This window comes from Mustela nigripes, chromosome 16 (assembly GCF_022355385.1).
Source record: "Mustela nigripes isolate SB6536 chromosome 16, MUSNIG.SB6536, whole genome shotgun sequence".
Classification (NCBI taxonomy): domain Eukaryota; kingdom Metazoa; phylum Chordata; class Mammalia; order Carnivora; family Mustelidae; genus Mustela; species Mustela nigripes.
The window spans coordinates 34,723,419-34,750,682 of record NC_081572.1 but is presented as its reverse complement, the minus strand read 5'-3'; the positions used below and the strand labels follow the sequence as shown (position 1 = coordinate 34,750,682).

The window sequence follows — 27,264 nt, the reverse complement described above, 5'->3', positions numbered from 1 at the left end:
TTATGTGATAGGGCTCACTTTCCCCCAGACCCCCAATTTTTTTTTTATCCTGCTGTTTCCATCGAGTTAACAGAAGGGTTTTTGATTCACTTCTGCTGTTCTCCAGAGTTCCTGGAAGTGTCTCCTTTCCCATCAACTCATTGTTCCCTCAGGGGAGGAGTCCTCTTTGAGTCACAGCTTTTGGGCTCTGAATTCCAGATTCTGCTTCTTCCAAATGGAGCTGGCTGATGAGATTGACACCTCTAGAGGGGCCTCTGAGTTCTTGGACTTGAAGCCTCCAGGTTTTAGTGAAGTACTTTTAAGTAACTGGTAGCATCACTTTTCTTTTTAGCATCTGTAAGATGCATTCTTTTTACCACTCATAAATTGTTTATAGCCTTTATTTGATATTTTTGTAATTACTTGCTTTTGTTGATCAGTAGTTTTCTTGATACAGACCACATTACAGTTGTAAATACAAAACAACCACATTTCAGCCTTAATATAGTTTCACCTACTTAAGACAATCAATAATAATGTGATGTTTCATGACTTTTCTTTCCACATCACTGTTTACTTGTGGATTGAAGTTTCCATTTGTATGTTTTAATTTTTGCCAAGAAAAATCAATCATGTGCACTGTAGTTCTGCTTTAAATTTCATGCCTCATCTCACACAGAGTATATATATATACACACATATATAGTATAAACACTTTAACTGGATAAAATCTTCTTTTCGGCTATCTTAGTTTACTACCTGGGTTTTTCCTGGTTATGTGTACTTTATTGTTTTAGTTCAGATTGAACTTTTGTTTCTGATTTTTACTTGTTAGATCTAATGAATTTGTACTTGTTAGATCTAATGAATTTGTTAGATCTAGTGAATTTGTTTTCTTATAATCATCCTTTTTATGATGTTGCAAAATTACAATATTATGCTAGTCTTTACCTTTACTGTACACCAAAATTGTACGCATTTTAAATAGTTTCATGTCACTTCCTATTGTTTCTCAGAACAGATAAGTTTTTTAAGGAAAATGGATGGAAAAGAGAGATGTTATAATTAGTACCTTACTGAAAATAAAATGCTTTCATTTCAGAAACACTAACTGAAGAATCCATCTTTGAAATAAAGATATGAAAGTTTTTTAATAGACTATTTTATGGAGCAGACAGGTACATAGCAAAATTGAGAGGGAGGTTCAGATAGCATAGTTTTTGAGGAAAATAAAATGACCTGTGGAGTATCTTTAAAAACTCTTATGTTGCCTTTAAAATAAATGTTAAAAATGTAGTGCCATAAAAACTGATTGAACTCTGTTGGAATATTTTATCCTTTGGTCTACTTCATTTGGAATATGCCATATTGTTTCCCTGTGAAAATTTTCTCTTAAATGCCACATACAGTAATTAGCAATCGAAACTAACCTGGAATTTGTTCTTTTGTTTTTTTTACTGCTGGTGAAATGCATTCTCTCTCTTTTTTATGTTGGCAAATCAAACTCTAGATTTTTGTAGTTTTGCTTTAAAATGGTTAATGAGACATGCCTCTAGAGGGCGATCTTTTCTAAACTTTCCTATGATTGTAATCATGGCAACCCTGGCATGAACGTGGTATACTATGGATGTTGATGTCTTATAACATTTTATAATAACCTGGCTTCCTTTTTATTATGTTTTCTGTGATTTATTTCTCAAAGTCTTTGTAGAGAATCAGACTTGTGAAATATATTACTATTAATTAAAATCCATTTTTAGTACCCCATCCAGATACCTAGATTCTGTGAATGAATTCAGGTAGTTGAGAGGAAGCAAACTTTTTAATAATTTGAATAAGTGGTGTCTGTATGTTCTAAAAATTCCTTTCTTCGATTCTCTGTATATTACTGTTCAAGGACTTGTTATCTCCATTCTTTATGGGACCAGAATGATTAACTCTACCATTGAGGCAATATTAGAGTTTATAGTTAATCTCTGCTGGTCTTTTCTTTGAACACTGATTGGAGTGTTCTTGTTTTTCTGTACCTATTTAATGTAATTTCTTTATCAAAGTAATAAATTTATTATAAAAGTCAAATGAGACCACATTTTACAAAGAAAAACGCACTCTCTTGCCTACCCCTTCCTCCCCACTCTTAGGTGTCATTCCCCAGAGGCGACTTCTTTCCATTCTTCATAGTTTCTTCCTTGCTGTTTTCTTTTTTGCCTCTTTCTGGAAATCATGTTAGTGGATGATGGATCTCCTACACTGAACCTGTTACTTCCTTTTCTATTTTTCTTTTTTTCTTTTTCTTTTACTTTATGAGAATACCCCAACTTTGTCTTCTAATCTTGTTGTATTTTTATTTCTGTAACATATTCTAAAATATCCTTTTCTCTGAATGATTTTTTTTTCTTATCACAACCTTATCTTTTTTATAGATGAAATATTCTTTATTTCTTTGATATATAGATACAATTTTGGAGACTTTTTTTTGCTTCTTGCATTATCTCTATTTCATATGAGTTCCTTCTTCAGTTTTTTTGTTGTGATCATTATCTTTCTTACTAGGTCAGTGGTCCTCAACCCTGATTGTACATTATAATTTACCCCAGGTAGATTTAAAAAGTAGTGATGCCTCGGCCCAGTCTCTGACTGATTAAACCAAAATATTGACCTGGATGTCTAGGAATCCTTGGTGATCATTCTCATTTTTATTTTATTATTGAAATGTTATTAATTTATTTTATTTTTATTCAGCTAATCACATCCATACCAAAGAGCTGATTGGAAGTTGTTTGAGCATGAGTAGGTCATACCAGCTTCTAGTTCCCACTGATCCCTCAGGTGAGACTGGCAGTTGTATTAGGGAACCCCTAGTCAGTATTATTTGTAGATCTTTTCTCTTAGTGGTCTGTTTTCCCAGAAAGGAATCCTCTGTTTAGGGTGGGCGTGGGGTGGAAGAGACTTTCTGACAATCAGGTTGGAAGTCATTTTTCAGGAAGTTGAAAAGTTCTATTACTTCAGTCTGGTGAGGAGAATAACAACAAGAGAATTTGATGTTACCATTGCCTTACTTTTCCAGTGAGGAAGACAATTAATAAGAAATTCTGGGTCAGAGTCCACTGAAACGTTTTTTTTTCAAAATTTAGTTTTAGAAAAAAATGGAGAGGAAGAAGACAGTAGAAATTACTTCTTAGGATACATAATGACCAGTGTCTGAATGACTGACCAAATCAAATAAACAGATTTAGAAATTATCAGAGTTGGGAGTAGCAGCCATGAGTGCTCTTGAACTTAAAATCTGAGCAGGAAATAAAAAACCTGACTGCCAGCTCATAGTTTATAAGTTACAAGTAGGGAGAGTGGGGTCAGGGCTGTGCCAGGGTTACACATACTGAGAAATAGAAACTTTTACGGTTCTTAGTATAACTGTTCTTAGCATAAAATGATGCTTAGAATTTGGAGGTAGATGAGAAAAGGAAAGGGATTTAAGGTTCATTGAAAGAGTTATTAACATTGGGTGATATGTTTTTGCAGGTGAGAATATTGAAGCTAGAATGAGGCACAGAAGTGAAACTTTCAGAATGGATAGACTGGAATTAATGTGGGCATTGTTGTTGGTAGCTTCAGAAAAGACAGGCTATTCCATTTTCATCCTTAGTAGGGAATGCTTAGTATGTTCAATAGTATTTCACTTGTCTAATTTTGGAATGGATTGAAGCGTTTCCACGTTTGATAAAATCGTGGATGAGAGAAAATATAAAATGGCATTACTGATAAATGAATATGGTTTTTGGCAATGATCCAGCTGATTAAGAAAAAGTGTTTCTGCTAAGGCAAGAGAATTCCAGGGAAGGATATGGTGCCCAGATATGGTCATAGTATCCCTCCTCTTTGTGGTTCTCACTCTCAAGGACTTTCTATCAAGGGAGTTTTTATGTACACAGGTAAATTCCTGGTTTTGCTTTTGGAAAAATAAGTTTTGAAGACAAGGACTTGAACAGTTTATTAATCCTTATATAGTGTACTTTGGTTTTTTCGGGAGAGTGAACAGTTCTTTCAGAAATTGTTGATAATTTAGGCAGCTAAATTGGGTATGGGTTTCCTGTTTTCTTCTTGAGTAGGACATGTAAGCATATTTTGATAGAAAGATATTTAAATTTTTTAAGCTGGAAATAAAATATATGTGAATATAAAAGGTTTTATCTTCTCTGCTCTCAAAAGTGCTGACTTGGCCCTTTTGTTTTATACTCCCAACTTTGTATGGTTGTTAAAATCTGTTGCTCTTTCCCATCTGAAGGAAATGCATCTTTGACACTTCTCATGACCTGAGTCATGATGCTGAAATAGAGCCAGAAAATATCCTTAACAGTCATGGGTAAAAAGAAGGAAAGCTTCTGTGTGGTGGGGGTGGGGAAGAGGCAAGAACATTGTAGGGAGAAGGGCATCTTTGCTATTGATATTCCAGTTTATATCTTTCTGATTATTAGGAAAGTTGCTTACATATTACTACTATGGTGTCAACAGAAAATACTTTGATTTTGTATTTAAGTTTTCTTGAAATATACAGTGTGTATTTGAAAAAGACAAGTTTTGCAAATGTTGAATTAAGTCATTTTGAATCCTCCAAGTCTGAAACAAGTGCACCTTAAATCATGCAACTTATTTAATATTGTGTCTTGTTAACAGTGTTTGTTTTTATTTCAGAGCCAACCCCAATTCTTCCACATCCTGTATGTTCAACAGTTTCAGTAATACAGTTCTATTTGTTGAATGATGCAGATAAGTTTATGTATTTTTCCCCCCTTTGGCTAGTGAAGTTCATCCTTCTGTTTGCTCTGCTGACATGATACAGAATTCATTGTGAGATGCATGGGGGATATGGGTGTAGTGTATTTTCAAAAGAATTTCGGGGTGCCTGGGTGGCTCAGTGGTTTGGGCTGCTGCCTTCGGCTCGGGTCCTGGGATCGAGCCCCGCATCGGGCTCCCTGCTCCTCAGGAAGCCTGCTTCCCTCTCTCTCTCTCTCTCTCTCTGCCTGCCTCTCTGCCTACTTGTGATCTCTGTCTGTCAAATAAATAAATAAAATCTTTAAAAAAAAAAATTTCAGTGAGGATTTTTTTATACTTTGGGGAGTTCATGGAACCCCAGATTTGGTCTAAGTGATGCTAGATTGTGGAGATTTTTCACCAGGGTTAAAAGTCTTCGCTTCTGAGCACTTAGTCTCAAAATGCTATCTGAGCTCAATTCAGAAGAGTGGGAAGTTTTGAGGCGCTTAATTATATCAGATTTACGACTAATTTGAATCGTAAAGCGAAAGACCCAGGATCCTTTTCTTCTATCCTTCTTATTTATAAAAGAGTTTGCTTTGTCATCTCTAGTGTTAAATATAGTCTATTTACTGTTTTGTTTGGTTTTTCATTGTTTTAAGTGTAGCAAACAATCTTAATGTTTAAAATGAATCAAAACTTGCTTAAACTAATTAAATATTAAGAGTACCAGCTCTTACAAATTTTCATCTCAAATCTTGGGGTGCTCTAAGAACAATAAACTAATAAATTTCCCACTTGCAGGGGAGAATTTTTTCACTCATTTTATAAATCTGGGTTTGCTGTGTGATTGAGACTAAATTGCAGAAGAGGAAGTGTAGGCAAAAGAATTTCTTACAATATATTTCATTGCCTGTCCCATATACCTTATTTTATCTCTAAAACTTTTCAGACATATTTCTTAATTTTCCCCTGCTTGTATTCTTGCATCTTGTAAACGAAGTTTTTAACGCCTGATCTCCTCTCCTTCTCCAGGCTTATTTTTACATTCCAGGACTCCTTGATCTAAGCATGCTGTGGTATCTTTTCAGAGTAGCCTAGATTGTCCTTGCTGTATATGCAGTTTAGCAACAATTAGTTCCTTTTGATTTTTAATTTTTGTGTTTCAACTTTTTACATTTAATTGAATTTCTTTTAGATTTAAGGAAAGAAAATCCGATTTATATACAGTAGTCGTGAGTACATTACGATAATAATTAACAGGTGAAAATGTATTGAGACTACAAAAGGAAAACCACCTTGCAGATTTTTAATTATTTCTAAACATATATTTGTGTAAATATACAAGAAATAAGTTTATAAATAGTTATTGGGTAATTAGTAGCATTTCAGTTCTCCAGAACATGAAGTTTTAATTCTCCTGACATGTCATAAGCACTAGTACAAATCTCCTTACACGCTACCTTGTATGTGGTGGGAAGAAGTGATGACGATGTCAGTAAAAACCTCAATCCCCACCCCCCCCCCCCCAATCCCTACCCCCACCCCCCCCAAAAGATTACATTCTTGTTTCTGTTTCTGAGTCAGTTTGTGAGAAATTTCTCTTACCTTCCCACCCTTCCCTAAAATACCTATATCTGTGTCACCACGAACTGTTTAGTTGAAGAGCGACAGGTGTTTTTGCTTGAAATGCATAAAGCTTTGCAGTGTTTTTATTTCATCATCTGTTGCTCCCCCCAGAAAAGTTACAGGGAGACACAGGTTAACGCCCAGTGAGAATTGTCCTTGAACTCTTTTCTGTCTTGAACTTTGTCACCATAAACTGGTTGTTGTTAACAGTCTTTTAAAAACTATGTGTATATTATTCATTTTCTTTTAATTGTGTGTTCTACTCTTGTTGGCTTCTGGGAGCAAGCCTTGCTTCCGCCCAGTTTGGTATGTGGGTCAGAAGGCAGTGTTTCTCACCAGGGCGCTGCTGTTTCCTTTTCCTACTTGAGTAGATTACAGATTATACTGGAATACGCCAGAGAAAAGGTCAAAAAGGAGGGTGAAAGTCCTGGAACTGCAGCTGGGAAGCTTGTCATTCTCATCTAGGAAAGGGGTGGGGGGAGAGAAAGAACAAAATAGAAAACTAGACACTCTCCTCCCAACCAAAACAACCCACATTCAGGAAATTCTCATTTGCACAGGATACTTTATATATACTCTGAAAGCATTTTATTTGCTTCTGATTAAATAATTATCGAGTGTTTGGCTGAGAAAGCTTTAATGTTAAATTAGATGGCAAGCGAGAGCTCAGCAGTGTTTTTAACTTTTCGGAGCCCAGATTTCCAGTGATTGTTTCAAAACAAGCTACCATTGTGCTCTTTTCTCAGAGTCAAGAAGTCGGGAGCTTTTCAACTACAGAGTTAACTTAGTTAACTCACGGGTATATTTTGGATTTTTATCCCTGTCAGTTCCACAGCAGGATATTAAAAGCAGATCAAAAGTTTCGGTCGTCTGTAGAAAGCAAAAAAGCGTATGCATGCGCGTGCACACAAACACACACACGTGCCCCCTACGAACTCATTACCTGGTTTTGATCTTAGAAAGATATGTAGGGGATAGAACATCTATTTGAGGTCTGAGAACAGGGAAATTGTTGTAACATGAACAGTAATAATGGGATATTTAGGAATGGAGGTCTTCCTACGGAATTGCCTTTTTGGGGTTCCAGGTTGTTACATGGACATCGGCTTTCAGTGGTGGGCTTCATGAATCCAATTACAAAATGTAATAGTTGTGGGGCACCTGGTTGGCTCAGTTGTTAAGTGTCTGCCTTTGGCTCAGGTCATGATCCCAGGGTCCTGGGATTGAGTCCCACGTTGGGCTCCCTGCTCAGCGGGAAGCCTGCCACTCCCCTGCTTGTGTTCCCTCTCTGACTGTGTCTTTCTCTGTCAAATAAATAAAATCTTTAAAAAATATATAATAGTTGAAAATATTAGTCCCCTGTCAGGGACACTGACAAGCAGGCTTCTGTCCCAGAACAAGCATGGATCTTATAGATGAGTGTGGAAAGGTGATGAGAAGAGAATTTGATACTAGTGTAGGAGTCTAACCTATAGGAAAGTTTCTTATGGTAAACTTTCAGAAAAATAGAGTACCTGGAGTGACTAAGGTCTGTGTCCATGAAATGGTTAACAAGTAAGAAGAAAATGCAGGCCTCCTAATCACAGTGCTCTCCTGTAGGGTACTGTCTACATAGCCTCATGTCCTTTTGCTTTTTCACAGCTGTATCTTTGCCATTTTATATTTATCCCTGCATCCCTCATGATAACACAAGACAATGCTCTTTTATCCTCCAAACGTTCTATGCTTCATTCCTTTATAGTGCTTAGTCTCTTACACCTTTTGTTCCTAGAAGACTCCTTTGAATACCATTGGCAGCAGACTGTAGTTTGTGCTTCTAGAAACCTATACTAAAAAGTTTTCTCAAAAAAAGAAAAAAGTTTTCTCTTTGTCACTGATATGATACTGTTTTAAGGTACTTTCTGATCATAGCTCTGATCCCTTGATTGCCTAATGTGATTTTAACTGCTTTTATTTGCATTGGTTCACAGTGTGGTAGGACAGGGAAAATTTTTAAAGTGGGGGAGGAGGCATATATTACATTTATGTCTTTTCTTCCTTGATTGTTTTTAAGAAGAAATGTATACACTCACAGATACACTGATATTAACTTTAATATTTAGCATAATCTAAATGGCCAACACTTTCAGGATCTTGCTGCCTTCAGAAACTTCTTGAAGCTGGCCCTTTGCCACATTCACATGTTCTCACATCACTGCATTCAGAAGCTAAGAATACCAACCTGGCAGCTTCTGCGGAGAGGGTAAAGATAAAACAGAAAGGAGTCTAGCTTTGCAGCCGCATTACCTGGGAGTTGTTGCTGATGTCTTTTCCACAAATGTTCACGTTTGTCAAAGCCCAGTAAATCTTGCAAAGTTTATTTTCCTTGTAGCATCTGTGTTTTATAATGGGTCTTTTAATTTGTTTTTACTTTGTCTGCAGGGATTTCTTTTGTCCGGAGTTTTCAGACTCTGTCTTTTTTTTTTTTTTTTCCTGTGGAAGTGAGTCCATTAATGATGACTGGTTTGGGAATATTCCTCTCTGCAAAGCTGACCTGACAAGCTGTTCCTTTAGTGCAGCAACAAAGCCCATTGTTATTTTGTCTCTTTACTTTTATCCTCAACTTAATCCATTTTTCCTCTGTGTTTTTATAGTGTAGAATGTCTGGGAAAACATACTTGGAGACAATGCCTAAATGATAAGATGGCATTTTGAAGTTAGCAAAACTTCTAGTAAACAGGTTATACAAAGTCAACTTGATGCACAGACAGTGGTACTTATTCATGTGTTAGTATGGGGATGGAGAGTTCCTCAGTATAAGGTACCTGCAACTATTCTTCTAGCAAAAGGTAGAAGAAGAAAAAAAAAGCACATGAGGTTGTTTTCATGACTCCTTTTTCAAAAATGCAAACGTGTTCAAGTAAACACAGAAAGTCAGTGGTTAAACCCCAGTGTGAACTGTTCTGGTTTAGTGCTTTGTATTCTAACAATAAAAACAATAATAATTAAACAAATGAACAACTGAAAATAAGAACATATCATAGCTTTAAGCATCAAGGGATGTTTTATCAATTCTGATTTTTAAATGATTTTCTATTCCCACGTAGAATTCCTGCTTTAATTTATTGAGAAACCATTTTGTTGGAACTTGGGATTTTTTTCTCCCAAGAGAACTCTGTCTGTCTTGGGGACTGGTAAACCTCTAAAGGATCAAAGCTCTTGTGGATTTGGATAAAGACCCAAAAGCCTAAGGCTTATAGAAGTTTATCTGTATAGAGTAAGCCCAAAAAACTAGGATGAGAGTCTTAGAAAGGCTTATTTTCTCATGAGATTTTTGGGACTTCCTCTGTTTGGATGTGCCAGAAATACTGTGAGAATATCCATTCTCATGGCATTTGTCACTTACAGGTCTTGTCCCAGCTGGAATTCAAAAGTGTAATGGTGTGTGGAAATATTATATGTATTTTAAGGTTTTATGGAGCTCAGTACTAAAACTCCAATTAAACAACCTCTGCTATTTCCATTGTACTTATACAATTAAGAGAAAAGTATAGTAAAGAATGGTTAGTGTAGATGACCTTTAGCATTTATGTAGTGACTCTTCATTGATCTTGGACATTTTTAATTTTGCTGTTACTATCCTATATATGCATGAGAGCTGGAGCAAAGAAAAAGTGCTGCTATCTCTCTCCATCCAAAGGGAGACTGAAGGATAAAATAGAGGGACAGACTTAATCCTCATCTAAGACTTGGGATACTACAAGTCTCTTCCTGCTGAACTTCATTATATTAAGAGACTTTGGATCTAATGAAAAATCCTGGCTTGGAAATTTAGGCTTGATATAACCGTAAGAAAGTGTCTGAAGATCTGTTCAAAAAGTTATCAAATCTAGGCTTCTGCTTAGTCAACATGAGACTAAGCAGAATAGCTAAAGCCATGGATTCCAGCATCTGGCTATCTTCTGAAGTATTTTGTGTCCCCTCCAAAATTATTTTTTTCTATAGAGCATAGGGCTCTATTTTCCTGTGCTTCCTGGACATGGGAAAAAATATATTTCTTCCATTCATTTGGTAAACTTTTACGCTGTCAACAATCAGTAAGACACTGCCTCTAGTCTGGAAGAGAGTCTCCAGTTTTCCTGTAGGATAAATCTCGAGGTTTGTTAGTTCTAGCTGCTTTTTCAAAGAAAATCAGTAACACAAGGGATAGTGAAAAAAATTTTTTTTAATTTTTATTAACATATAATGTCTTATTTGCCCCAAGGCTACAGGTCTGTGAATCATCAGGCTTACACATACCATGGCACTCACCATAGCACATACCCACCCCAGTGTCCATAACCCAGACACCCTGTCCCTATCCCCCCACACCCCAACAACCCTCAGTTTGTTTTGTGACATTAAGAGTCTTTTATGGTTTGTCTCCCTCCTGATCCCATCTTGTTGTGAAAAACTATTGTTAGCCAAAGACTTTGAACATTTGAAAAGGGGAGGAGAGGATCACTATAGTTTTTTTTTATTAAGGATTTTATTTATTTATTAGAGAGAAGGAGCTTACATATAAGCAAGGGGAGCAGGGAAGTGGGGAGCAGGCTCCCTGCTGAGCAGGCAGGACTTGATTCCAGGACCTTGAGATCATCACCTGCACCAAAGGCAGATACTTAACTGACTGGGCCACTCAGGTGCCCCTAGGGTCATTATAATTTTTGAGTGTAATTTATTGCATATGAACTTTCATTTTTAAATTTGGTGTCTTTTATTGTGTATTTTTTACATGAGGATCATTATGTGTCAGCAAATAACATTTCTTGTCCAATCCGGTTTCCTTATTTTACTAACTGCTGATGTAATTGTTCACACGTCTTTCATCTTATCCTTATTTTCTACTTGAAAACTAACAGTGTAAAGATGCAGGTTTCTTCCTCTGTGCTTAAACTTTGTATAGCTATCTTCTAAGTTGTCCCTTTAAAAAACAATTATGAAAAGGTCTCTTTTCTTTTTGTTCCTGAGACATTTTGCAACTATCTTTTTAGCATGTTTTTTTGCTTATGTACTTTCTGTCTCATTATGTTATGAACTCTTTAGGAGGCGCTTGGACTTACTCATTCAGGACTAGAACAGGGCCTCATACTGATAAGGTTCAAAAAATGTCAATCGAAAAAATGAATGTTGATGAAACCTTTGTTTGGTACAGTATCTCATTTTGATATATACAGACATCAAAAGAAAGTCTTCATTTCGGCCCCCAAAGTTCTGAAATCTGTGTTCTGTATCCATTCCCTTGATCATCTATCAGCGTTTCCTTTTCTTATCCCTTTTCATCTGACTTTCCCACCTCTTGGCTGAAATGAACCTACTGAAGATTACCAGAGTTAGTAGCTCTCTCTCAATTCACCTTCCTGAACCTTGTCACCCTTGAGAGTTTTGTTAAGCCATTTACTCTTTCATTAAAGCTATTTTTATAAATTGCTTGCCATGTCCTATAAAATATGAGACAGATGATACCCCTCTGTGTACATAAATGTACCCAACTAACTCTACTCTTGCAGATGGGCTGGGTGTCAGAGGCTCCTTCATAAACACAGACACTAAGAGTAAATGCCTGCAAACTTGGGTGTTGCTTGACAGTACAGTAGGGGTCTGAGAGGGAAAGGTCTGAAGCACCTTGTATGTTCTTTGGAAGTTGCCCTTCATCCTGGTGGGCCAGTGAAGGGTTTTGAATGATGACTAACTAAATTACAAGATTTGGAGCTTCTCAGTGAATGGCTTCATTTTTCTAGACCACTCATCCTATCCATAAAGTTCAGTGATCTCAGAATCTGTACTGTTCCCTTGCTAAAGAATTTACCTAATTTCCTGCTCCTCTGGCTCAATTAAAAAGTTCTTTTAAAACTGAAATCATTTTATCTTCCATTAATAATCGTCTCCTCTAGTTAGAGATTCCTTACTATTGTTTCACAAATGTAGCATCCCCTTACACTCTCTGCTATTTATGTTATCCTTCATGCTCAGAATATTTCTTCTCTTCTGCTCATATCCATATTTTGTGCATCTTTCAAAGCCTAGGTTATGTCCCATCTGCTTCATGATTTCTTCTCCAAATAGTTGATCCCATTTGTACTTATCTTTTAGTACTAGGCAGTTAGCATCTAAATTATTCCTGTTTCATGCACATTCAGCTGTAAGCTTCGTGCTAACAAGGAATGCAGTCTTCCCAGCAGGTAATCTTGGGCTGCGTTATTCAACAAGTATTTGGCTACTAGTTGTGAAATGTGTGTTTTATAAACAGTCCTTGAATTTCACTAGCTTGTGACATTTTAGTGCTGCAATCTGATTTCAGAATCAAATTAGTATTACTATTGTCTAATGGCGAATCTTGCATCTATTTACATCTACAGTGGTTTAAAGAGTGTCATAGTAAATCACTTTGAATGATTTAACTATAAAAATGTTTTTCTGTTATTCCTCTGTGGGATTCCACTTTTCATATTACTTATAAGGTCTTGTGCTGTGTGAGGGTAGATATTATTGGGTAATTTATTAAATGGCTTAAGGCATCTTATGTATATTATGAATGTTTCCTTTTATTATCCCTGCAGTAGGTATGGGTTACTTCAGTTAACTTTAATGTGAATTCTGATTTGGAAATTGGGGAGAGAGAGACAGAAGTACTTGTGGGCATTTCTTATCTTATTTTGCTGAGGAGATATCAAGTGTTTAACTTGATTATCCTATAGATGTGTGTTTCCCCAAACAAGTCACATTTGGTTAGGCCATTATGCTAACTCTGAAGATACCTTCATTTTGTAATAATTTTTTTAAAAGACCTTCTTAACTTTCTACTACCTCTGAAACTACCATTAGCTACAGTGTGGTAGTTCTCCCATTATACTGAATCCATGATGTTTTAAATGTGAATGTCTGACATCAGCTGTAGCAGCTTCTTTCTAGATATGTCTCCTGAGGGTGAGGGAAACAAAGGCAGAAATGAACTATTAGAACTACATCAAAATAAAAAGCTTCTGCACATCCGAGGAAACAGCAAAACTAAAAGGCAACATCTGGAATGGGAGAAGATATTTGCAAATGACATAATATGATAAAGGGTTAGTATCCAAAATTTATAAAGGACTTATGAAATTCAGCACCCAAAACCCAAATAATCCAATTTAAAAAGGGTCAGAAGACATGAATAGATCTTTTTCCAAACAATAAGTAGGACAACAGACACATGAAAAGATGGTCAGTATCACTTATCACCAGGGAAATACACGTCAGAACTGCAATGAGATATCACATTACACTTGTTAGAATGGCTAAAATCAACACCACAGGAGACAACACGTATTGTTGAGGATGTGGAAAAAAGGGGAATCCTCTTGCACTCTCGGTAGTCTCAAAAAGCTAAAAATAGAACCACCCTACAATCCAGTAATAGTACTACTAGGTATTTACCCAAAGAATACAAAAATACTAATTCAAAGGGATACATGCACTCTTAATGTTTATAGCAGCATTATCTGTAATAGCCAAATTATTGAGACAGCCTCAGTGTCCATCAGCTGATAAATGCATAAAGAAGATGAATCATTGAATACTACATCAGAAACTAATGATAGTACTCTATGCTGGCTAACTGAACATAATAAAATAATAATAAAATATGTGATATATATACAATGGAATATTAATCAGCCATAAAAAAGAATGCACTCTTGTCTTTACAGCCACATGCATGGTGCAAGAGAATATTTTGCTAAACAAAATAAGTCAGTCAGAGAAAGGCAAATACCATACGATTTCATTCATATGTGGAATTTAAGAAACAAAACAAATGAGCAAAAGGAAAAGAAAAGAGAGAAAGAGGAAATTAAGAAACAGACATTTAACTGTAGAGGATAAACTGATGGTTACCAGAGAGAGGGTGTGAAGGGTTGGTTAAATAGATGGTGGGTATTAAGGAGGGCACTTGTGATGAGCACCAGGTAATGTGTGAAAATACTGAATCATTATATTGTACACCTGAAACTAATATTACACTATATGTTAATTAACAGGAATATAAATAAAAAGTTAAAAAAGAGAAAAAGGTTAATGTCTTTTAGGATGTCATTTAGAAATAAGATATTCATCACGATCTTTTGGCAGGTATTGTTTTTCTTTTAATGTGTATATAGATTTATTTTTTACAAACTTGAATTAAAAAGAAATTTGTTTTCTTAATTCAAGTTTGTAAAAAATAAAGTGTGTTTTTACTGTTGCTGTTATTTGTAAAATACCATATTTATTGTTAAGCACAGAACCAGGGCAGGTGACTTTTATAAGAAGTCAAGAATAATGATTTGGAAATAACATTGGGTCAATCAGATGTTTTCTGTATGGAAGAGTTGTTGAATTATAAACACGGGAGTCATTATTATAACATGGAGAGTGTGGAAATTTTTCTATAAAGTTTCTGTGTAAGTGCATGAGTTATTAAGAATCACTCTAGCTTTACAGTTATAAAGAAAATGTGGTATTGGTGAAAGAATAGACACATGGATCAATGGAACAAAATCTAGAATTAGATCCATGCAGATATGGTCACTTGATTTTTGACAAAGATGAAAAGGCAATTCAATAGAGCAAGGACCATCTTTTTAATGGCGATGAAATAAGTGGATGTCCTATTTCAAAGCAATGAACCTCAACTCATACCTCATTCCATATACAAAAATTAACTCAAAGTGAATCACTCTTGCCACTTCTATTCAATATTGTACTGGCAGTTGTAACCAGGGCTTTTAGGCAGTAAAAGAAATGGAAGTCATCTGGATTGGAAAGGAAGAAGCAAAACTTTCTTCTTTGGGGATGACATGATCATGTACATAGAAAATCATAAGGAATCCACAAAAAACCTGAAATAAGCAAGTTCAGCAAAGTTATAGGATATACAAGATCAATGTACAAAAATTAGTTGTATTTCTCTACATTGGCAATGAACAATCTGAAAAGTACGATTAAGAAAATTTCTTTTTACAAGTCATGTAAAAAATAGGAATAAATTTAACCAAAGATGTATAAAACTTGTACCCAGAAATCTACAAACTAATGTGCAAAGAAAGGAAAGAATAGCTACATCAATGAAAAGGCATCTCAAGTTCTTAGCTTGCCATCTTGTTAAGATGGCAGTAGTTCCTTAGCTGATCTGCAGACTCATTGCAATCCCAATCAAAATCCTAGCTGGCATTTTTGCAGCAAGTTTTGTTGGATATAATGACCCCTTGAAGAAGGGCATCAAACCACTGGCTATCTCTAAACAGAAAAGAAATTCAATATGATTTTTCTCTATTCTTTTCCTATCTTTAGTCCCTCTGAAAAACCATTATTTACTGTTACAAAGATGCTTCACAGTCATTATTCTTCCTTGGAAATGGTGACTGAACAGGGGTTCTCAGAGTTTTCAAAAATTGAAGTACTATCTGTAGTAGTCTGTCTGTATTTGGGCAGATCTTTGTGTAATGTCTATTTTAGAAGTTATAAGTTATTTAGAAATCGAATTCCTAAGATTCAAAACATGGAAATTCAGAAGAACAAGCAAAATCACCTAAAATTTCTAATTCCGTGTGGCTTTTATCTGAAGAGGACTTTGACAATGTAATAACAATTTCTGCCTTTATATTTCATACCCTACTCTCTGTGAGATTTGTAACTTACTTGGATTTTGTAGCTGTAGGCCACAAGGTGGTGACACCAAATAATACAGAAATACCAAATGCCCAAGTGGGTGTTTCTATTCCAGAATATAGTATATTCTGTTTTGATATGCTGGTTTCTCTCTCTCTCTTTTTTCAGTGACTGTATGTGGTTTCTATTTGTGTTAAGAAAAATTGGTCTAATTTAGTTCAAAATTTGTCATTTGGCCAACATATCAGTTAAAAGAAAGAATTACAGAGATTATGGATCCTGCCTTGCCTCAGGCTTTCAGGTTTCATAATACTAGAATAATAGACATTATCAGTTATATTTTGAGGGCACTGATTAAAAAAAAAATAGAAAAAAGTCCTAAGCCCCTACTTGTAAAGTTGTGATAAACTTCATTCACTTAAGCTTTGGAGATTCTTGTTTTATTAGCTTTCATTTATTTCATTTCATTGATACATAAAAAATCATATCTCATACCTTACAGGAAATTAACTGTATCATATAATAAAATCATATATATAAAAATTAAAACATAAAACTTAAAAATTTTTAGATTGAATTTTTTGATCTGGGGTTAGGCAGATATTTTATCAGTTTAACACTGCATATATGAAACAAATTCATGAAGTGGACTTTATGGGGAAAAAATCTTTTGTTTGTTGAAGATCTGTAAAAGAATGAGAAGACAAGTTACAGGGTGATAGAAAATATTTGAAAATTGTATATCTTCCAAAAGGCTTATGTCCAGAATATATAAAGAACTTTTAAAATGTGAGAGTAAAATCTATAAATAATTCCTTATATTTGTAGCCATTTGATTTTCGACAAGGGTGCCAGGACAATCCATTGAGGTGGGATGGGATAGTCTTTTCAACAGATGGTGGTGGAACAAGTTGGTATCCAACATTCAAAAAAAATGATAGTGAACTCCTACCTCACACCATTTATTATTATTATTATTTTTAAAGATTTTATTTATTTACTTGACAGGGAGACACACAGCGAGAGAGGGAACACAAGCAGGGGAAGTAGGAGAGGGAGAAGCAGGCTTCCTGCTGAGCAGGGAACCCGATGTGGGCTTCAGTCCTGGAATCCTGGAATCATGACCTGAGCCGAAAGCAGACACGTAACGACTGAGCCACCCAGGCGCCCCTGCCTCACACCATTTATAACAATTAATTCAAAATGGACCAGAGACCTAAATGTCAGAGATAAGAATAAAAAACTTTTGGAACAAAACATAGGTATAAATCTTTGTGTCCCTGCATTTGGCAATGAGTTCTTAGATATGAGAACAAAAGCAAAAACAACTAAAGAATAAATAGATACAGTGAAAATTAAAAACTTTCATGCTTCAAAACAGACCATGAAGAAAGTGAGAAGATAACGCGTGGAATGGGAGAAAAATATTTGTAAATCATATATTTGACAAGGAACTTGTATCCAGAGAATATGATTAACGCTTATGATTAAACAGTGAAAAGACTATCTGATTTTTAAATGGGCAAATGTTTTGGATTGACATTCTCCAAGGAAGATCTACAAATTACCAAAATGCACATGAGAAAGATGCTTAACAGCCTTAGTAGTTAAGGAAGTGCAAATCAAAACTGCAATGAGATGCCACTTCATACCTACTAGGATGGCTAAAATAAAAGAGACAATAGCAAGTACTGTTGAAGATGTGGAGAAGCTGGAGACCTCATACATTGGTGCAGCGACAGATTGGCAGTTCTTCACAATGTTAAATATAGACCTAACAATTCCATTCCTAGGTATACATACCCAAGAAAACCGAAAACATATGTTTCCTAAAAAGCCTGTGCACTTTATTATGTTCATAGACACATTAGTCATAATAGCCTAAAAGTGGAAACAACTCGTTCATCAACTGATAAATGGATAAATAAAATGTGGTATATCCATGCAATGAAATGTTCTTTGGTTATAAAAAAAGAATGAACTGATATGTGGCACAATATGGATGAACCTTGAAAAGATACTAAATTAAAGAAGCAGTCACAAAAGGCCACATTGTGTGATTCCATTTCTGAAGTATCTAGAATAGGCAAATCAATAGAAACAGAAAGGAGATTATGGTTGTCAAAGGCTGAGGGATGGACCAAAGGAGGAGGAATTGCTAATGGGTATGGGCTTTCTTTTTGGGTGATAAAAATGTTCTGAAATTTGATAGTGGTCATGGTTGTGCTACTCTATATACTAAACACAGAATTATATACATTAGAAGAGTGACTTTTGCAATATATGAATTATAGCTCAACAAAAAATATTAACACAGTTCTTAAAATGGGCAAAAGATTTGAGCACTTTATCAAAAAAGAAATATGGATGACAAATAAATGCATGAACAAAAAAAGTGCTAAACATTATTGTGCATTAGAGAAATCCAAATAAAAGCCAGAATAGCTAAAATAAAAAGAGTAACAATACCAAATGATGGTGAGGATATGGAAGATCTGGAATTACCATACTTCACTGGTGAGAATGCGGTCTCAATTATTTTACCTATGCAAACATTCATTTACTATATGACCAGCAATTCCATTTCCAGATGATTTATCCAAAAAGGAAATTTGTATTCATACAAAACCTGTACATAAATGTTTACAGTACTTTTATTTGTAATAGCCAAAAGCTGGAAACAGATGTCGTCTTACCAGTGACAAGATAAACAAATGAACTAGTTCCATATAATAGGGTCATATGCAAGAACAAAAAGGAAAGATCTCTTGATACTTTCAGGAAAATATAAAGTAGATGAATCTCAGATGCTTATTGGCAAGTGAAAGAAACTGGACCCAATAAGCTCCATACTCTGTGATTTCATTTACAGACAGTCTGGAAAATACAAAACCACGGAGAGGGAGAAAAGATAAGTACATAGAAGTTTGGCTTCCTGGTGAGCTGAGAGCAATTATTCCCCTTGTGGATCAGATTTTATTTCACAGCTGAGTTTGTTTTTCCTAGTTATTAGTGAGCCATAATGACTCTTTTTATTTTATTATATTAATGCCCAGCATTAAAAAAAGGGAGGTGTTGATTTGATGTTTTTAAATTTTATGGTATGGTATGGTAGATATTGAGAAGAAGGTGATGTTTTTGCCTATGACTTTTGTTAGTCTCATCCGTACTGCCTTTGGATATTCAACTTATGACTCACGTTTCTTTCACCCTCCCAGGCTGCACAGGCTGCTGTGGCTGGAGTATTATACCCATTTACTCTCAAACCTGTTCAGAGAAATGCCCCATGCCTTCTTTAGATTACTTTTACATCTTCCTGTTGTGTTTTCTTTTGCGATCCTATATTTCTTCATAACACCAAAAAATTATAATTAAATTTTATACTGATTATTTGTATAACCATTTAACATCTATCCAATTCTGTATCTTCCTTTCCTCTCCCCACGAAGACTAAAGTATCTGTATATAATAAGCCACACTTGGTGTTACCAGTATCCTTTATTTATTTATTTTTTTCCTAGCCATATAACCATGATTCTTTTGGAATCAGTTCTGCCTTTGATAACTTTCTTAAATGATTAGTGGGGTGAGTGCAAACCCCATCAGAGAAGGAGATGTCCCTTGGTGATGCTTTTCTTTGTTTTTCTTTTTATAGGGAAACTAAACAGCCAAGACTCCTACAATAATTTTGCCAACAACAATCCTGGCAACCCCCGGCTCTCTCCTCTTCCCAGCTTGATGGTACTGATGCCTCTTGCACAAATCAAGCAGCCAATGACATTGGGGACCATCACCAAACGAACAGGGTAAGACCTTAGGCTTGATACTTTTTAAAATAGCTGTTTCAGAGGATTGGATACATAAAAATAAAATGTCCATTTCCTTTGGGTGGTTTAATTACGCTCTTTATTTCCAGCCCACTTGAAACTTTAATGGCAGCAGATTAAGTACAAAGTACAGAGCATGCACAAACATACCTGAATACAACCATGTACATATACATCTGTAGCAAAAACAAAGCAATGACAAATTGTGAAAACTAGTATTGGCTAATAAAAACCAGACCCATCTACTCAGGCTTACACTTACTGAAAGTAGTGTCACTTTCTTGCTTTTGTGGACAAAATCCATTATGATCTGGATTTATAATGACTCCCAAATTTTAACTGGTCCAGACACTAAGGAAGAACCTCAGATGACAACTGTGTTTCTAATATGTAAGAAATCACCTGTATTATGGTATAATTTACATATAATAATCTGTCATTAGTGTCTGTTCGATATGATGTTATAGGTAGTTTTCAAAAGCCAGAGTCCTAAGATTTGGGCTTTACTCATGATTGGTCATTAACATCCTCAAAGATATTTAATGACTCGCTTGATGTGTCTGTGTTTATTTTAGGTGTTTAAAAATTTTAATTACTATTGGCTATGAATATAAAATTATCACTTCTTTGGGTTCCTGAAAGTAAAGTGTGATATCTAAGATATCTTTAGATGATCAATTTTGTGATGACTCTGAAATTCCATTTTGTATGAGAAAATATATATGTCTCTAGGCAAATTACCTATATCATCAATAAGCAATCCTGAGGTTTAACCTAATTTGAAATGAAACAACTGTTTTAAATTTTGTATTCATGTAGTCCAGAGAAAACCCAGTCCTGGCTTGAAACAATCTTCAGGGTCTTTCCAACAAAAGGAATAGAGTAAATTACTTGGCTGTTATATGAAAAGGTCTTAATATTTTTGTGCTGGGTGGTAAAGTGTTTGTCGAAGTCACTTTTGTGAAGAGAAATATTCTCAGTGATAAGGCTTTGGAGCTCCAGATTTCACCATGGCACAGAAATGAACCCTTTATGTAGTGGAGTGGTATTTGTATACAAATATGATCTTACTGCTGAATGCAGAAATAAAATTGAGTTTGTTGCATGTTAAGGGTTGGGTGGAAGGAAAAATAGAGCAAACCCAGGCCCTAAATCGGACATGTTATGATATAGATCATTTGGCCTATATTCCTTTCTCTTTGGTTTCAGTTTTTTAACTCTTTGTGTTAAGTAATTTAAGTAGAATTTTGACTTCCTTTCCTCTTAGTTTCTTTATTTTAAAATAAGTAAGTGTAGCCATGAGTAAGAAAGACCTTATGAACTTATATTTACAATTAGCTCATTTTTTCCTTGTATGATGTTACTCTTTGGGATGCAGAATCAAGTAAAAATTGGTTAAATCTTGAATCATAATGTTTTTTTTTTTTTACTCATAGAAATCAGTATGTAATTGTACCTTCTTGATTCAGCAGAGCATTGTACAATTCCTGCAAAGTACTTATGAGTTTTTATGTGTGTTTCCTGAATCTAAGTAAAAGAATCCTCAAAATTGTTCTTCTTGAATTTAATTCTAGCTTTGTTTCTGGTGTTTGTTGTTTTTAAAACTTAAGAGCTATGCTGTTTTTATAATGCAAAGAATTAGCGTTCTTTTTCAAGTTAACTTTTCCATATATATATATTATTAATTAATATTATAATATTAATATATAATATAATATATATAATACATATATTATTCAAATAAGCTTTTCTGTATATATATAAGCTTATTCAAATAAGCTTTTCCATATATATAGATATCTATCTATCTAAGATAGTAATTGAAGTTCTATATATGAAATCCTATGATGTTAGAATTTAATTCAATATATTTGTGGGGAGGAGTGGAAACTAAGTCTACTTTTGTATGTATTTGAAATTTTCCACTATGAAAACATAGTCTCTCATTTAGTCTTTCACACTGTCTCTTGCTGCGCTCTCTGGCCTTAGATGGGCAGAAACTAGTAATCATCTGGTGTCTCCTGCTGCATACTTTATGAACTTCGATAAATTGTGTTTCCTTGTCTTTTTTTAAAAAGTCACAATTCCTTGATTTCTAGAGTATGTATATTATGCCCCCTTATAGACAATTCAGTAGTTTCTTATTAATGAAATCAATTATATGAAATTGAGTACATACTTTGAAATTAATATTAGTTCAAAATACCACATTGTTCTCTTGGCCATTTATCTCAATTCTCAGATCTTTCTGTTTTTGCTGAGTTTTTAAATTCTTTTTAGCATGTCCTATGCTGAAGTGTTTCAAGAGAATAATATTTGTCCCATAATGAGTACTTGGTTTGTAATTTTTAAAATCTTCACATAGATTGAGGTTTACAAAAAAAGTTCCAAGACAAGTAAAAGGAATTCCTATATACTCAGATTTCCCAAATGTTAACAGTCTCTCCTTTTTTGCCTTATCATTCACATTTGCTCATTCTGCCCACTTGTGTACAGACACACAACCCTCCCCCCCATATTTTTCTTAAATTGTTTCAAAGTAATTTGTAGATTTAGTAACCTTTATTCCTACAAATTTCAATATATAAATTCTAAAAACAAGGATATCCTCTTCTAAAACCATAGTATAGGTATCAAAAGAAGAGATTTTAAAACTCACTGTGAGGTTTTTAAATTGTAGTTGTTGTCTTTAATGAGTTCTCTGTTCGTGCCAGAGCCTTTAGTGCACCACAAATTACCCCACCTACTTTTTTACCCCCTTCACCTATAATTCTTTTTTTCCCCATTCCTCCCTATTCTTCTATTCTATTCTATTCTATTCTATTCTTTCTCTCGCTTCCTATTAACACAGATCATAGTGACCTATAAATACTTTGATAATAGTATTTGTAACTTATAGTTGGCTATTGCTAGATTATAAGACTTTGTACCCGTCAGCCGCTTTCTGAAGGGTTTGTTGATTGTATCCAGAAATTGCTATAGGGGACTTTCCTTATAATTCTTTTACTCTAAGTTACCCCATTTGGTTATAGAATTTTGAGAATACAGTTTGTGATTTTATTATCTTAAATTGGATCATTTTCATGGAAATACATGTATTTTGCCTTATGAAAAGTAATGTTTCATGAGAATATAATATATTCCCTTAATTTTTGTTTTTGATATATGTTGAGATTTGAACCAAATCCCATACATTTCATGTCATTAGATTTCATCTCATTGGATTTTAAAGGCTATATTTATTTCATTTTTATTAAAATTTTTTTACTATGACCAATTCTCAGTCTGCAGTCAGATAATTTGCATTATTTCCATTAAATTTCATTGTATTTACTGAGAATTTTGATTGCCATATTAAGGCCACTAGACTGAGGAGCGAATAGACTTTTCATATTCCAGGTCTCTTTTCATTCTGGAAATTCCAGTTGAACTCTAACTTTGCTTCTGTGCCATGCCTTTCCTAGCATTTAAAAAAAAAGAAATTAACAAGGAGTATTTGACATGGACTATGTAGAAATACAACACAGAGCTGACTTATTTATAGACGTGTAATTTCTGTGACTACTTCCAACATACCTGATAATGTATCTAATAAAATTATATACCTATCTCGTTAGATCAGCATTTATTTATTCCATGTCCTAGATATTTGGCAAAAAGGCAAAATAAGCATAAAACGTTGTATTTCTAGCACAGAGATTTCTAAGGATTGCCTAGGATCCTATATTTAAATATTCAAATTGAGATGGAAGCCTCAGTTCAAATCTTGAGGGGATAAAACGTGTGCTTACCATATTTCACATCTGCCTTCTTATTTGTGGCAATATATATCCCTGGAAGCCTGTGCAGTGTCAGGGACCATCTGTCTTACTCCAAGACATGCACAAGGCCAGTAGGACTACAAATGGCAAAAGACAGATGTATTTTCACCTTCATGTTTTGTACCTTGAAGCAGCACTTGGAGGAAATAAGGCCTGTTTTGGTAACAGCTGTTGCTTAACCTGACTACAGTATACACTGATGAAGCCAAAAGAAGTGCTAGAAATCATTTGGTTCCACACTCATTTAAACAGAATCCAGTTTCTTCCAGTCTAAGACTGGAGGATTGGAAAGATCTCCATCATGTTTTTATGATATGTAAATAAGAATAGGTCTTATCTAGTAAAGTGAAACTGGGTGCTAAGGAATTGCATTATTTTGGAGTGTTAAGTATTTATAGTAGGGATTTATTAAGCAGCATTTGATAGATGTTTGGCTGAGTTAATGAATCAAGTAAATGATAATTTTTTTGAATGCTTCCTATGTAAAATTTTACTAAGTAGATAATTTTTCATCGGTATGCTTAATTTTATGTACATTAAATCTAAAGTTATTAATATATATACCTCATTGTTAAGGCACAGAGAGCAGTAAATTTTGAAAAGATCTGAGTGATTTCATGGGAATGAAAAATGTAGACATTGGTAATGAAGTCATTTCCTTGCTCTTAACTGACCATTTTTAGTGAAGTAATGAGATGATCTTTTGTCTTTCATAAGTTTCCTTTTTCTTAAATGGAGCAGCTTCTGTTCCTTTTCCCTCTCCCCGTCTTTATACTTATTCATTTCTTTGGGAGCAGTTTGAAGTGGGTATTAGGAACTTTGGGCACAACTCCGTAGAAATAAGTTAGGTCATATAGGGGAAGGTTATTAACATAGGAATCTGATGCCCTGTCTTCTCATTTGGTTCTGGTACCTATTACCAGTGTGTCCTACGTAAGCTTCTTCATGTGAAGAATACAAGTTTATATGTATGGATTATGATCTTTCAGCTATATACTATATAAGTTCCCACCAGGCCTAATTACCTAATTTCTAAGCCTTATTCACTGTCCTTTGCTAGTGCTGAATAAGACCTTCATTAGGAAAAAATGGGTAATTGTTCTTATTTAGAAATGGAAACATTTCATAGCCTTGATTTGATTATTTCTACTTGAAATTTGTAGACCAAATTTGGAATGGAGCTTGCTAAGTAAGTAAATGACATCGGGATATAGTAGACCTTGAAGAAAGGTCAATTCTGTCTTTTTCCAATTCAGTTAGGTCTTCTTTGACTCATCTATACAGTTTGGCCTGAGCCCCAAACCTTATAGGGGAAGCTCCGAGAATTAAACAGGAAGGATTTGGAGAAAGACTCATCAGGTAGAGTAGTGGATCATAATTCTCCACTTTCCAGCCTTGTCTCATGTAGGTGTTAGTTTTGGATAACTAAGCTATAAATCTTTGGTCCCGGGTATAAAATAATGGACAGTGTATTTTCATTAGGATGGATATGGAATGATCTGCATGTACAATATATACTTACCATAGTTTGGGTTTACAATTTTGTATTCCACCATTAGAATACTTAAAGTTCATCTATGCTTTGCATATGTTTACTTACATATGTTTGTTCCACTTTGCCATAAATCCTTAGATTTTGTAGTTTTTGAATGAAGCCTACTATTAAAAATCAACAGGCATAACTTTCTACAGAAATTTGAAAGTCTGTGCTACTCTAGTCTCTTTTCTGTAACATCTGGCAGAATTTGAACATTATCTAATGTTTTCTAATGAAAATCTTGAGTTTGTAATTTAAATTTGCATGTTGAGTATTTCCCAAATTAGGTAGTGTAGCTGTAGCTGTCTGTTTCGGCTCCAGTTTTCCCTACAAATCAGTAATTTGAGAGCCAACAGTGCTACTCTTTAGTAGGGAGTGATTAAAATTAAACGAATGAAAATTTAAAAGTAACACTTGAAAAAAATAACGTAAGGACTAATTTGCTCATATGCATGTGGGAATTGTGTGTCCATTTCAGTAGCTGCTTATGGGGGTCCACAAAATGTAGCAGAGTCATTAAAATTCCTAGAATATATTAGTAGAGAATATGGTTTCACTTTACAATTTTACACATTGTGTTGTATAGCATTTCCTCTGTTTTTTTGGTGGTTAGCACATTTAATATTTATATGGGCTTATTCATTTTTCAGTTTTATTGAGAAATAATTGACATATATTTTATGTAAGTTTAAAGTGTATAGTGTGGTGGTTTGGTTTGCATATTTTGTGGAGTGATTACCACAATAATTCAGCTAATATCCATCTTCTATGGATACAATAAAAAGAAAAGAAAGATGAAAAAAGGAAAACACTTTTTCCTTGCTATGAGAACTCTTAGGGTTTACTGTATTTATAGCTTCCTATATTTCATATAGCAGGGTTAGCTGTAGTCATCATGTTGTACATCACATCTCTAGTCCTTATTTATCCTGTAACTGGAAGTATGTACCTTTTGATGCCTTCCTCCAGTTCCCTCTTCTTCCACCCTGCGCAACTGGTAACAAGTGTGATCTCTTTTTCTATGAGTTTGTTTGTTCCACATATAAATAAGATCATATAGTATTTGTCTTTCTTTAATGTTTTTCAATTAGCATATTGCCTTCAAGGTCTTTCCATATTGTTTCAAGTGATTGGATTTCTTCATTTTTCATGGCTGGATAATATTCCACTGCATGTGTTTATGTGTGTGTGTGTGTGTGTGTGTGTATCACATTTTTATCCATCGTCCATCAGTGGACACTCAGGTTGTTTCCATGTCCTGGCTATGGAAAATAAGGCTATGAACATCAGTGTGCATATCTTTTTGTGTTCATGTTTTTATTTCCTTTGGGTAGATTCCCAGAAGTGGAATTGCTGGATCATAGGATAGTTCTATTTTTAATTTTTTGAGAATCCTCCTTACTATTTTCCATAGCGGCAGCACCAGTTTATAGTCCCACCAACAATGCACATGGTTTCCCTTTTCTCCATATCCATGGCCGCATTGTTATCTCTTGTCATTTTGATGATGGCCGTGCTAACAACAGGTATGAGGCGGTATCTCATTGTGCTTTTAATTTGCATCTCCCTAATCACTACTGATGTTGAGCACCTTTTCATGAACCTGTTGGCCTTTTGTATATCTTATTTGGGAAAATGTTTATTCAAGTCATTTGCCCATTTTTAAATTGGGTTATTTGGTTTTTTTTGCCTTTGAGTGCATGTGGTTCCTTATATATCTTGGATATTAACCCATTAACAGATAGATGGTTTGTGAATATTTTTTCCCATTCTGTAGATTGTTTTTTCACTTTGTTGATGGTTTCTTTTGCTGTGCAGAAGCTTTTAAATTTATTTTTAATTTTGTTGCTTGTATTTTAGGTGTCATATTTTAAAAATTATTACTAAGACCCATGTCAAGGAGCTTTTGTTCCTGTGTTTCTTTCTAGAGTTTCATGGCTTCAGGCCTTACATTTAAGTCTTTGATCCATCTTGAGTTAGTTTGATGAGTAATATAAGATATAGGGCCAGTTTCATTTGTTACATATGAATATCCAGTTATCCTAGTAACATTTATTGAAGAGACTTTTTTCCA

The 27,264-nt window shown here is 34.7% G+C and overlaps 1 protein-coding gene across 8 annotated transcripts in view; it reads left to right on the top strand.

Annotated features, from left to right (window-relative positions):
* Nucleotides 1-27,264, top strand: part of BCAS3 (BCAS3 microtubule associated cell migration factor) — a 592,158-nt gene that overhangs the window by 250,539 nt on the left and 314,355 nt on the right. For all 8 annotated transcript variants that reach the window (XM_059378918.1, XM_059378915.1, XM_059378916.1 and 5 more), the window contains exon 16: nt 19,661-19,811. In XM_059378918.1, coding sequence (XP_059234901.1) covers nt 19,661-19,811 — 151 coding nt within the window. The remainder of the gene's footprint in view (nt 1-19,660; nt 19,812-27,264) is intronic.